This window comes from Halichoeres trimaculatus, unplaced genomic scaffold (genome assembly GCF_033239565.1).
Source record: "Halichoeres trimaculatus isolate MK-OKI-2021-1 unplaced genomic scaffold, fHalTri1.1 fHalTri1_scaffold_11, whole genome shotgun sequence".
In the NCBI taxonomy this organism is placed as follows: domain Eukaryota; kingdom Metazoa; phylum Chordata; class Actinopteri; order Labriformes; family Labridae; genus Halichoeres; species Halichoeres trimaculatus.
In genome coordinates, this window is record NW_027437189.1 from 6,693,519 (window position 1) to 6,706,432 (window position 12,914).

Sequence of the window (12,914 nt, forward strand, 5' to 3'; positions counted from 1 at the left end):
GTGGGAGAAAAAATCATTATATGATACATCAGGATTTTTTGTAAGGAAATATCAAAATCGGGATTCTTTGTCCAAAAAAAAAAAAAAAAAAAAGGTTGTTTTTTTTCAAATTCAAATTCTGCATTTCAGTGCTTGTTTACAAACCGGATTGGAAAAATGTTACAACTTTTCTCCAGCAGATGGTAAAATTTTTCTTTCTGACTCACGTGATGTGTATTTTATGGGAAAATATGGCTCCTTTGTGCTTTTTGTCTGCCTTTTTTTTGTCCTTCTTTTTCACCTGGTTTAGTATTTGAAGCAATCTAAAAGTCGCAAAAATTGTTAATATCGAAGAATTGCAATTTAAATCAAATCGGCACACCAAAAACCCCATCACAGTGGAGACAGATGTCTGTCTAACATGAGTCTGGTTCTGTCCGAGGTTTCTGCCTGTTAAAGGGAAGTTTTTCCTTGCCATTGTAACTTGCTAAATGCTGCAAAGTCCTGTACTCATGGTGGATTAAGATAAGATAAGACTCCTTATCTTGTCTTGATGTTGGGTTTCTGCTAATAAAATTTTATTAACATTTACGGGTCTAGACCAGTAAATGTTTTTTTTAAGTGTCTTGAGATAACGTTTATTATTTGGCCCTATACAAATAAAGATTGATTGATTGATCTAATCAAATGGCAAGAATAGCATATCGTCCCAGCCCTATGTATTAGTACCTAAAGGCTGTATTCCTTCAAACAGCCACCAGGGGGCAACTCCAGCATCTGCAAATGAGTAATTGGCCAAAATTTCAAACCATGATTACTTTATCCTTTCTTTATTCTTTTCTTTCGTGCATAATGATCCTAGTTTAGGATTTCATGAGCTCATTTGGAGTAAAATCAACAGTAAGCGAGTCTTGACGAGTGTCGACTCTTTAGTTGAAATACAATCACTACTCATACAAAACACCTGATGGCAACTGTTAGCTGTCAAACTAACTGTCCTGTTCTCATACACTGTCTTTTAAGCGTCATAGTGTTGTGTCAAGCTCTTAAGAAATGTTTACACTCTCCCTTTAGCTGAAACCATCTACATCTCCCTCTCACTGCTCTCCCTTCTGTCAGCTAACTGCCAATAGACTGTCCAAGACTAAGTTTTACTCCCAGAGGCTTCACCCCTTCTGTCACAACTTTCTAAACAAAACATAACCTCTGCTCCACTGTCCAACAACTGCAGAAAAGTTCTGTTCTTACATGTGAAAAAAGCAGAAATCTCCTCCATCTCATGCAGTGACTGGTAGAAAATGACTGACACTTTGTTCTTGTCTCAGTGACTAAAGTGTGAGCTGTCTTAACCTCCGCTGGCTCACACAATCCTTCTGGGACCACTGCTTCGGTCCCACACTCATGCTTATAGCCCTCAAACACGACTTAACGCAATTATCTCCATAATAGTCATAATCTCCCTTTAGGTCCATTCAGAGCCTGAATAGGTATAATCATCCCTGGCTCTATTTAGCTGGAAGGAGACGGACGCTTTCTTAGCTTGTCTTTAATACCTGGCTGCTTCGATTCCTGTTAATCCTCAGTTCAGCGCAATGCGGTGTAAGGCCTTTCCATCATATACACCAGAGTAATCACAGTCATCTCCTGCTGCATTAGGGGGTCATTTCACAATGTACTGTTTATTCCAGGAACAACTGAGTACAAGCTGTAGGAGGTGTGTTTATGGTCCGTGTATGTTTTAGTAAATGGATTTTCTGTTCAGAAAATTATATTTAAAAAAAATAAAAACGGTTGGTTATTTGACTTTTGGTTTCAAATTTAGAAATGAAACTTGAAAAAACGGTTCATTTTCCTGATACTGATGCCAGAGTTTCCTAATTTGCACTTGAGGACAGGGAGCGACACATTGATGTATTGGGCGATGTGCTCCCAAGTCTGCCTCTTCCCTTGTGCTGTGATCCCGGGACCCAAGTTCCCTCTCTGTACTCTTTTATTCTCTTTCATAAGCTGAGTCAACGGCAGGCTCCTCTGTCTAGTTCTTTTTTTATCCATGTCGTTCGTTTTTTTGGTCATTCTGCAAAATCAGACTACTTTTTAAAAGGACGTCCACGTGCTGACAGCTGAGTCTCTGCACCATTAAAATCAAACACATTGAGTCGTAACATGAGCAGCATGGACAGTAAACAGATCAATAAGCAAATCATAATCATAATCAGTGTGTGAATGAGGTATTTTCAAACATTTTGAAGCTGTGTCACTTTTAATTTAATTAAGCTGAGTTTCATCTTTATGATATAAAATTAATGTCACTATGACACATTTCTTAATACAGTCTGAGTTATGTGATCCGTTGGTTTTATTGTCCATTCATTACTTGGAGCTCAGATCATCTTTCTCCCTTTTGGTACCAACCAATCACAGCTCAGGAGACTGCGTCACACATAGCAACAGGGTCAACCACACCTCCTCACTAAGACAAAAGTTTCTGTCTCCTCCTTGCTCAGAGTTGCTCTCAGAAGCTTCCTGAATCACTCTTAAGCTTTGAGTCCTTGCCAGGGATTTGTCTGTGTTAAGATTTTTATTATACAAATTCATGTTTCGTAACTCAATTATGAATTATTGTGACTTAGGGCATAGAAATGCTACTTAGAGTTGGTAAGGATTTCCTCTCTGACGCTCATGGCTATGGATGCGTGTGCATGTGTGTGGCCTGCATTCGCATACACACTCTCACATTGCTGAAACACTGAAGCGCCAAAATTATTCTTCTGTCCTCTACAGCACCGTTTCATTTCTGTCTTGTGGTATTTTATTTTTTATTTTTAGAAACTGAAATGGAAAACCAACCAGTTTTTCAGTTTTCATTTTTGATTTTTAAAACAAAAATTAAGTAACCACTCTTTTTTTGTTTTTCTTTGTAAATATTGTTTTCTAAACATAAAATCCAATTACCACAACATACATGGACCGTTTATTACATGATTTTTTGCATAACAAAAATAACATGCTTTGTGTCTTTTTAACTGGTGCACGAAAGGGTTAATCTAGACTGCATGCAAGCATTTGCAGCTTTGAAACAAGCAGTGAGTGAGTTTTTTTCTGTAGGGAGAGTTGAGTGTGTTGTTTTATTCACCTCAGGTGTTAGTCCACGAGCCGCACAAACTAACCCTTTCATCTGAGCTTCATGCTCGTTAAGTGTTCCCACCTGGCTGTTTGCTATCTCTTTCTTTTTTTTAAATATCTGTTTCTCTACTCGGCCATGATGGAGCTAATGAGGCAGAGGGCCGATGTTTGTCTGCTGCTCACAGGAAAGATGTGAGAGGGAATCATAAAGGAGGTGTACACGGCCCCTGTCGTGTGCTCTCTGGTAGAAATAGTCGAGAGGTCATTGCACACTTGTGTGTTTTCATGCCCAATCAAGCCCAGCAGCAGGCTGCACCTCCATGTGTGATTGACTGGGGAGGCAGAGGAGGTGAGGAGGGGGGAGAAATGAGAGGAGAGGAGATGGTTTTGGCTGTGATCAGGCGTTACCTGGCTGTGACAGCACTCGTCTCTCTCAACAGCTGAGGCTTGTCACAGCTGCTGATGCCCCGCTGTGTTCAACCACACATGAACGCACACACGTACACACTTTATATCTGCACGCACATGAGCCATGCTCACACACACACACACACACACACACACACACACACACACACACACACACACACACACACACACACATATGCCCTCTGTCTGCTCTGCTCTGTTCTGCTCACTCACTGTGACCACAGCGTTTCAGGCAGTACACGAGCAGGATGCACCCACACAGGATGCCAAGATAACCTCCCTGAAGTCTCGCACATAACCTCATGAATTATTAAACGGCTGTGTTATCTGGAGTTTGGGAGTATCAAGCAAAGAGATAGAGTTAAAATTTGTTTTTCCTGTTTTTTAATGTAATTTCAGGACGGAATCGGTTGCAGAGAAGATGCTCACAAACTGGTTCGCTTTCCTGCTCCACAAATTCCTGAAGGTAAGGACACCAAGCAACACACGCAGGGACTAGGGATGGAATGGATTATGAAAAAAAAAAACTAACAATTTCCCTCACTGGGTTCGGGGCCCCTGTGCTCCGTTCAGTATGTGTTTTTCTTTTTTCTTCGTTTTACAGCTCAGTTTGAAGCGACTATGTAGCTCCAATCATACACATGTGCAACGCAGGGCGAAAGCTACAGCGGTTGTGTTGGGAGGCGTGTATATGACGAGCAGAGAAGATTCCTTAGGATAAAGAGTTTTTTTAAAGACGACAACTTTCATGACTTTTCTGGAGTTTGGATTCTGAAGTTAAGAGAGCAGCAAGTGCTATCGTGAGACCCTCCCCTATCCAAAACACAGAGACAGTCCTCCTCACTTGCAGCAGATGAAATCACGAGGGCTGGGTATTGCCAAGAGCCTCACAATTCGAATTCAATTCTTTAGGCCAGAGCTTCTCAAACTTCTTTCAGTGACGCACCCCCTATGACATTTATTTTTTTCCACCAAGTACCCCCTAACAAGCCCAAATTAGTTTTGGTTGGAAAAAAATGTAAAACAGCGCTGTTCTATTAGTGTCTATTGGATAAAGTACTCAGTTTAAGAACTTAAACTTATTTGGATTCAAACATCGATTGAATAAATTTTGTTAAAGGGATTTTTCTTGGTTGAGTTGGTTTTAAGACGACAATTCTTGCGAGTTTTCTGTAGTTTGGAGTATGACGTCAAAGCATGTTTTGATCGCCTCAATGAGCAGGGTATGCTATCATGAGCCCCTCCTCTATCCAAAACACAGACACTCCTCACTCACAGCAGATGAAATCACGCAAGTGTGTGTCTCATTATGGTCACTTCTGCCGGTCCCCAGCTCACATAAAGGAGGAGGGTTGATATTTAGACATAATTTGTAGTTGTAAACATATTAATGATGTTGTGTTTTACCTGCTTTCTGTCTTTCCCACGTTATTTCTCTCTCCTACAGAGTCCATGACAATTACATGCAGATGGATTATTGTGGGGATTCAACAGCAGCATCATTTAGTGGCTTTTAGTGACTTCTTGGACAGACAATAGTGACTTTCCTTTCTGAGGAGTTGGCATGTTGAAACTAACCATGTTTGACTCAGCTTTAATAATTTTTTAAAGGGGAAACAGACTTATGCTTTTAGGTTTTTCATTACTATACATGACAGAATTGATTAAAAATAATCTGTTAATAGTGGATTATTGGGGTATATAGTAAAAATAAAGGTGTTAAAAACAACGTCGATGTACACCTGACCAAACCAAAAACTGTGGATTTTGTGAACCGTTCCATCCCAAGCAGGGGCACATTTAAACCCTGTCTCCAGATTCAGTTTCAGTCTTAAAAACATCACATCTGACCAGAACCAGGACTCTGAGTCACTCATTTTGTGTTAATTCTGTGAAGATCTCTCAAGCATGAAACTGAGCGTGTGTGTGTGTGTGTGTGTGTGTTCACAGGAGTGTGCCGGGGAGCCTCTGTTCATGCTGTACTGCGCCATCAAGCAGCAGATGGAAAAGGGGCCCATCGACGCCATCACTGGAGAGGCTCGCTATTCCCTGAGTGAAGACAAGCTCATCCGCCAGCAGATCGAGTACAAAACCCTGGTAGGAGGCTGTACACGGCTTCACAGGCTCACAGAAACACACATGTCGTACAGCTGAGGTAGAGCTCTACTCTGAAGATGCAACTTTTGGGGAAAAAAAATGGATTGAAGAGCAGGAGAAGCTACAACTAAGAGTTTTTTATTTGATGGGTCAGATTTTTATTTCATAACACAAAGACAAATGAGATGTGATGAGTTTAAGTAAGCAAAAAGATAAAAACAAAAACACAGCAGACTCTTGCTGAGACCACATGGCTAAGACAGTCTGCGCTGGGCTTCTTCCTTCCTTCCTGCTTGGGAATAAATTAACTAATGAACCCACAGGCTCCACTGTTGGTCCAACATCAGGGTGGGAGGCTGCAGAGATCAGAACGCACACACACACATACTCAGACACACACACGCTCACACAGCCAGCATGCGACATGACAATGCTCTGATTGCTCCGACTGGGAGTTTGGCTCATTACGTGCTAATACTCCGGCAGAGCTGGAAATTGGTGTCCCGCCGAAGGTGTGAAATTAGATTTTGGGTTGCCAGAGAGAGCGGAAATGGTTTTCTCAAAGCTCCCGCCATGCTCCGGGGAAGCTCTAATGAGAGCGAAGCCTCAAGCCGGACCCGAGTCCAGGCGGTAACAGGACACCTCCAGCCTCTTCTTCTGCTCCTGTATCTCATTCTGTGTTTTCCCCCTTTTTTTTTTCTCCTAAATCTTCACAATCCAGATCCTGAACTGCGTGAACCCCGACAACGAAAACAGTCCGGAGATTCCAGTGAAGGTGCTGAACTGCGACACCATCACGCAAGTGAAGGAGAAGATCCTGGACGCGATCTACAAGAACATGCCCTACTCTCAGAGGCCGCGTGCTGTGGACATGGACCTCGGTAGGGCTCAGACACACGCGTTAACTCACACACACAGACAGTCGCAGATGCAGTAAGCAGGTGTAAACTCCTTCACACCCACAGATTAATGTATCAGTGAGAGAAAAGCTAGCCATGTGTACAGATTATCAGAGCATTAGTGTGATAAAAGCTGTGTTCCAGCAGCACAGCCAGCCTCAGAGTGCTGCTGCCAGGCCTTCTATCAAACTGACTGACAGTGAGTGTGTGTGAGTGTGTGTGTGTGTGTGCTGCATCCCTCCGTCTGGCTGCCTTAGCTGCCCAAAACTGCCAGTAAGACGCAGTAGATGAGACAGAGGAGTGCTCATGTCCTTGCATGTGTGTGTGTGACGTAGCTGTCTGGCTGACCCAGGTGAGAGCTGACAGACGGACTCACCAGTCTCACGCCGGGCTCCAGTCCCACGCAGTCTGCCACTTTCATTCTTGCTTGTCCCTGCACCTTGCCTGTAATTTTCCCCTCATTTCTCTCATTTGCCCAGCTCTAAACAGGCGGGGAGAACAAAAGACCCCCACCCAAAATCCTCCCCCCACTTTCTGTCTGCTGCAATTCAGCTCCTCGATCCTATCTCTGATATTTGACTGTGTCCATCAGCAGAGTCTCTTCTGTTCATTTCTGACTTAGAGCTTCAGCAATTAATGGCTGAACTTGAAATCATTAAAAAAAAAACAATTAATCCAGATTCATTTGGATGGTCAATTAATGTTACCCGTTTTCTTCCCACAAAATGTCAAATATTTGATTCTTAAAGCTGGAGTAGGTTATCGATCTTGGAAGGATTTTTTGGTTATAATTGTTATCAAACGTTTTACACACCCAGTGCAATTACTGCCAACAACTCTCTTATGATAGAGTGGAAAAACTCTGGCGTCTGCAGCAGCTGCAGGACGGTGATAAGTTCGCCTGATGGTGTCATGTGACCCACCCCAGTGAAATCATTGGAGCTTGTACTTGCCAATCAAGCCGCTCTCCCCGCAGACGGAATATATCTTGTGTTTCTACCAAACAAGCTGGAATTAACAGCCCAAGAAATGGAGCAAGAAAAGGTTTATGGCAGTTGAAAGTTGACAACTTAAAGAGGGGGTATTGTCCTCTCTGGTGTTTCAACTTTGGATTTGAAGTAACAGTGCTTGATGTTTGAGCTAAACTTGCGCAAATTTCTAAACCTCCACATATTCATATGTTGTAGAAATCCCTGAATCTGTCTTTAACCTGCTCAAAAAGGGTCCATTCTTAAACTAGCACAAGATCTTCATAAGACTTGATGAGGTCATCAGATAAGGATCTCCTAACTTGTTCATGAAATATTGGAGGATTGGGCCTCGAACGCCAAGGCCTGCCCATATCTCTGCCCCCTTCTGATGGGAGAGGGAAGGGGGTTTGTAGAGCAAGGGATGCACCCATCCAATCCTGGTATTAGGTAATCCTGCCACGATCCCTTAAAGCTGGACCGGGTATTGGTGGGAAAGGATCGGTCCAAACTTGACACGAAGGCTAAACTATGATTTAGTCTACAAGGTATGAAATTTTATAATCAAATAGTCATTTCTGTTAATTCTGAAGCATTTTTTAACCAAATTGCTTTTAAACATTTTAACACATATAGTTTAAATTAATATTAACTTCAGTAATTCCATATGTACCCATTTTTGTCTTTTACTCAAAATAATACCCACAGTAGAGCATGCAGGATATTATTTGACACTGGTATCGAATCAGGATCGGTACTGGTCGATACCCAAAGCCCACGTATCAGTATCAGGACCAGAAAAGCTGGATCGGTGCAACCCTAAAAGAGACAGCAGCTAAAAAGAAGCATTTCAGACAGAGGCTGAAATAAGGGGTTTCTAAAACACCAGTGTGAGAAAAATCATATAAAGCTACTACAGGGGAAGCAGAGGAACAGTATAAAGCCTAAAAAGAAAGGCATTATACCCCTCTTTAATACAGTTTGAAGGAAGTAAGAGGAACAGGTTAAAAATAGTGCCATGTTGCCTGTATTTCTTAAGGACAGATGTTTACCTTTTTTGTGTGCTACCATGTATAAGTACCTAAACTAGGGATGTCCCAATCATGTTTTTTTTGCTCCTGATCCGATTCCGATTACTTTATTTTGAGTATCTTCCCGATGCTTCCCGATCCGATCTTTCGGCAACGCATTAAAAAAAAGAAAAGAAAAAAACTCCTACAAGTTGTCCTTTGAGTGTTTTTTTAATGTGATTTAAGTGAAGGTATCATTCTAGCCAACATGGATATAGCTTTTTTCCTCCACTTAATGCAGCACTGGATCAACAAAATAAAAACAAATCTTCTCAGTGGTGCACCACAAGATTACCTTGTATGTGTGTGACAATAAGGTTGTAATTTCTTGTTTGCAGTTTTGTTGTACTTGTTATAATGACAAATTAAGTTCTATTCTGAAATGAATGATGACGTTCTATTACACATATTTTAAATAAAAACAAGAACTAAGGCCCCAGGCTTTCTCCGATTTCCTCTCCCCCGAGCTCCGATCATTAAAAAATGCCCCGATCAGCCCCGATTCCGATCACATGACCGGATCGGGACATCCCTAACCTAAACCCATCCTTGTGACTGTGAGAGGGTGGAAGAGTAGGCAGTTTTCCATGCTGGACATGAACACAACATTGGGTTACAAAGTTTACATATTAAAGAATAAATATGTTAAATCGAAAAAATGTATATTTTTATTATTAATCAAATTGATGTTTATTATCACACTACACACATGAAAGTACAGAAAATCGGTACCGTTGAGTATCAAAACAGATTGCTTGGCAAGGATCGGTACCTTTCACATTTGAAACGATACAGTACTGATGCCTGGTACCTTGCAATCCCTGTTGGTACTCAACCGTACTAATTTTTGGTACTTTTTTGTGTTTATGTGGTAAAAAAAATATATATCAATTTGTTTATTAATATTTTTTTTGTCAACATATTTATTCTTCATATATAAACTTGCAATGCTGTGTTCATGTCCAGCATGGAAAATCACCTGCTCTTCGTTTTAAATGTGAAAAGTGCTCATCCCTAGTATCACAGCCCTCTTTGTACTGATAACTGTTTTAGCTTAACCCCCAGCTGTCGTCTGCCAGTGTCCTTTAATAATCTAGCTCACTGTTTTTCCAAATATCCTTCTCCATAAATTTGCTGCATCTATTAGTCATTTTCAGCAGCATACGAGGAAACTTTGAGTTATTAGTATGACAAAAGAGGCAATTCAGAGATGTCAATTTTTGCTTTAGGAAGCTGTGATGGTCTATAAAAGAGCAAAAGATTCTCTGAATAAGTGTGAAAAGAATCAGATGTTGAATAAAAGATGAAAATTATAGTTGGTAGCATCCCCAATATCTCACCCTCTATCTGATGCCTGAAAATAATTGAGTCCACACATGTCTGAATGTGTGTTGTTGTCTTTTTTCGGGTTCTGTTAGGCAGTTGCCAGGCAGCGATATCATGTGGTCACCTGGCAGAGGCTCACAGTAATAAAACCCAGTCAACAGAGGAGAAAATCAATGATCACTCCCAGCATGAGAGCCTCAATGGCTGTCCACTTCCCCGTCAACACCCTTATTATCATTTCATTTCCTTACAACGAGCCGTCAGCTCCTCTCCTCCACCCACACCGCGCATACCCTCCACCTGTTCCCCCTCTTCTTATTTTCTTCCTTTTAAAAAAGATTTTCTCATCTCTCCTTGTCTGCTCCACTCCACTCGTCTCTCTGACCCTGACGGGCCGACTGCTGCGTATGCTAATGGCACGCCATTTCCGCGACACAAGTACCAATTAAAGCGTGCAGCCTGCCTGCATATACATCTTGAAAATGTTCGTGTGTAATGTTTAATTAAGATCCGTGTCAATCGAAGTCTGAGAGAGGAGCACACACGTGCAAAGAGCCGTACAAGAGCAGCGGTCGCTGATATCTCCTCATTTGTGTGACGAGAGCCCTCTCTGGGAGTCATACAGGTGGATGTTTCATGGAGGGTTGAAAAGAGGCGCTTCACAGCCAGAGGAAAGTTGTGGTTGTGTTTGCATAGTTTGTGACCACCTTGTTGAGGTAAAACAGGCTCAAAGTGCTCAGCTTACCCACACGTTGACTCAAAGCAGATGTATATCGAGTGTTTTCAGATGTGGAGCAGATTCTTTAACAGCTGCTAATTTCTTCATGCTGGAAAAGTTGAACGCTGAGATCAGTTTCCTAAATTTAAAGTATGAAAAACACTCTTGTCTTCCAAATAAGATAAATTACACACTCTGTGTTCAAGGCTGCAGTTGTTCATCATAAACTAAATTACAGTAGTAGATTGAATTTTAAACTCTACAATTTAAACCATGCTAATCCATTATTTTTCACTAGAAATCTTATTAAAAGCTGAGTAGTTTATCCTCAGGAAATGTCTCTCTGCCTGGAGCTGTTACAGTGACAGTGGAGGAGAAGCTAAGATGTGAAAAGAGTTGAAGGATGAGTGCAAAGAAAGGAAGCTCGTCTGTTGATGTTGGATGAGGTCGAGAGGCCACTGATCAAAAATGTCCCTGAAAATGAGCTGATGAAGACCAAATTTCATTTTGCAGTTTGCTTTTTTCCATTAAATGATCTGACACATCAAGGAAGTTTAATTCTCAATGACATACTACTGTTTTCTTTATTTTCATATTACAATTAGATTTCAGGGCTTTCTAACCTTTTTATTAAAGAAAAGAGTGTTAGAGGGCATGCAGCAGAGCGCCAGGTCTGAATGTCAAACCTTAGACCTGTAGCACAGAAACCTCTAGCCTGTATACATGGGGTACAGCCTTCGATATGAAGCCAAACTGACACCATGACATCATTATTATTTTAAGTGTGAACTTAAGTCAAGTTAGATGTGTTCATCTAATCAAACAAAATCTCAGAGGAGTTGTGTCAAGACTTTTAAAGAAATACATTTTCAGGGTTGGGTCATTTTTTTCCAGACTATGGGTTTAAAGGATCCATTGTGAGGTATATAGCCCCAAATCACAAACAAACATTATCTAAAGATGCTTTCTTAATACGTTCAAATTTCTAAACCTATGAATGACATATTAATATTAACAAAGACCCAACATCAAGACAGGATAAGGAGGCAGATCTCATCTATACCCACCATGAGTAGAGACTTTCTAGCATTAAACAAGTAACAATAGCAAGGACAAACTTCCCTTAATAGGCAGAAACCTCAAGCAGAACCAGATTCATGTTAGACAGATTCAACCAAGTGTCATCACGAAATCTGGAGTCTCATTTCCGCTTTGACCTTTGTCTCTAAACTTGAAAAGAAGACATTCAATAGGATTTGTGAGAAGTTCACAAAGCCTCGGCTTTGGTTTCACATCAAATGTCCGTTAGCCAGCAGTTTGCAAGGATTAATATCAACCACCTGTATATCCTCCAAAACATCTGAGGCCTGAAGAAAAAGGCCCTGTTTACACGACATTTTCTCTGAAAGGGCTAAAACGCAGTGACGGAAACGCAGAGGGACTGAAAATGCTGTAGTAAGCATGCCAGGCCCATAGCCTTGTCTTGTCACACTTTTGGGGGGTCTCCACTGAAGTAGAGTTGAACCAATCATCTGGTGTATTGGTGAATGCTAAGTTCAAAAGTGGAGCAACAGATGCACATTTTGTTGAAAGACAGTCAGCAGATTAAGCAGCACAAGCACGTAACAACAGTAATGTTGTCCTGTTGTATGTGCTTGCACGAAGCCGAGTGTGACGTCAGCGTCTCCACTGAAAATGCTGTCTTACTGTTAACACGGCGCTGATGTTGGTTCACAAAAACCGCCACTCTGGAGGCCATTTTCAAAAGTTTGCATTTTAGGTCGGGTTGAAACATCGTTTCAGGATAAACGCAAGGCTGAAATGCAACAAAACTTTTGCGTTTCACCCTAAAAACGTTGTCGTATTAACAGCCACAAAGGTTCCTCTGATATTTACAGAACAGCAACCCAGGTTCTGTCTTCAAACCTGGACTTTGCATTACCTTTCCACAGTTTAAGAAGCAGAGAAGAAGAATTTGACTTAGATATCATTTGTAGCTCCAGTGTTTTACTTTGAAATAGGGATGCACGATATTGGATTATTTGCCAATATCCGTTATGCCAATTTTTAACAACTCATTTAATCAATACAGATATTTTTTCTGCTCACATAATTGCAGAGATCATTAACTCTCTTCTGTATTGGAAGCAGCATATTGTATCCTGATGCAAACCCTTACCACATTTGTTATGAAGTATTCATTTCTTGTGCAAATTCAGAAAATATATACTTGAATGTGTAGATTTATTCATGACAAGTGCTTGCAAACAAAAAAAAAATCCAAAAGAGAAATCCTACTTGAAAG

General features: G+C 41.1%; 1 protein-coding gene across 1 annotated transcript in view; it reads left to right on the top strand.

Moving 5' to 3' along the window:
• LOC141799949 (plexin-A2-like) overlaps positions 1-12,914 on the top strand; it is a 308,159-nt gene that overhangs the window by 263,567 nt on the left and 31,678 nt on the right. Inside the window, exons 23-25 of the mRNA XM_074682379.1 lie at positions 3,931-3,997; positions 5,482-5,628; positions 6,350-6,509. Coding sequence (XP_074538480.1) covers positions 3,931-3,997; positions 5,482-5,628; positions 6,350-6,509 — 374 coding nt within the window. The remainder of the gene's footprint in view (positions 1-3,930; positions 3,998-5,481; positions 5,629-6,349; positions 6,510-12,914) is intronic.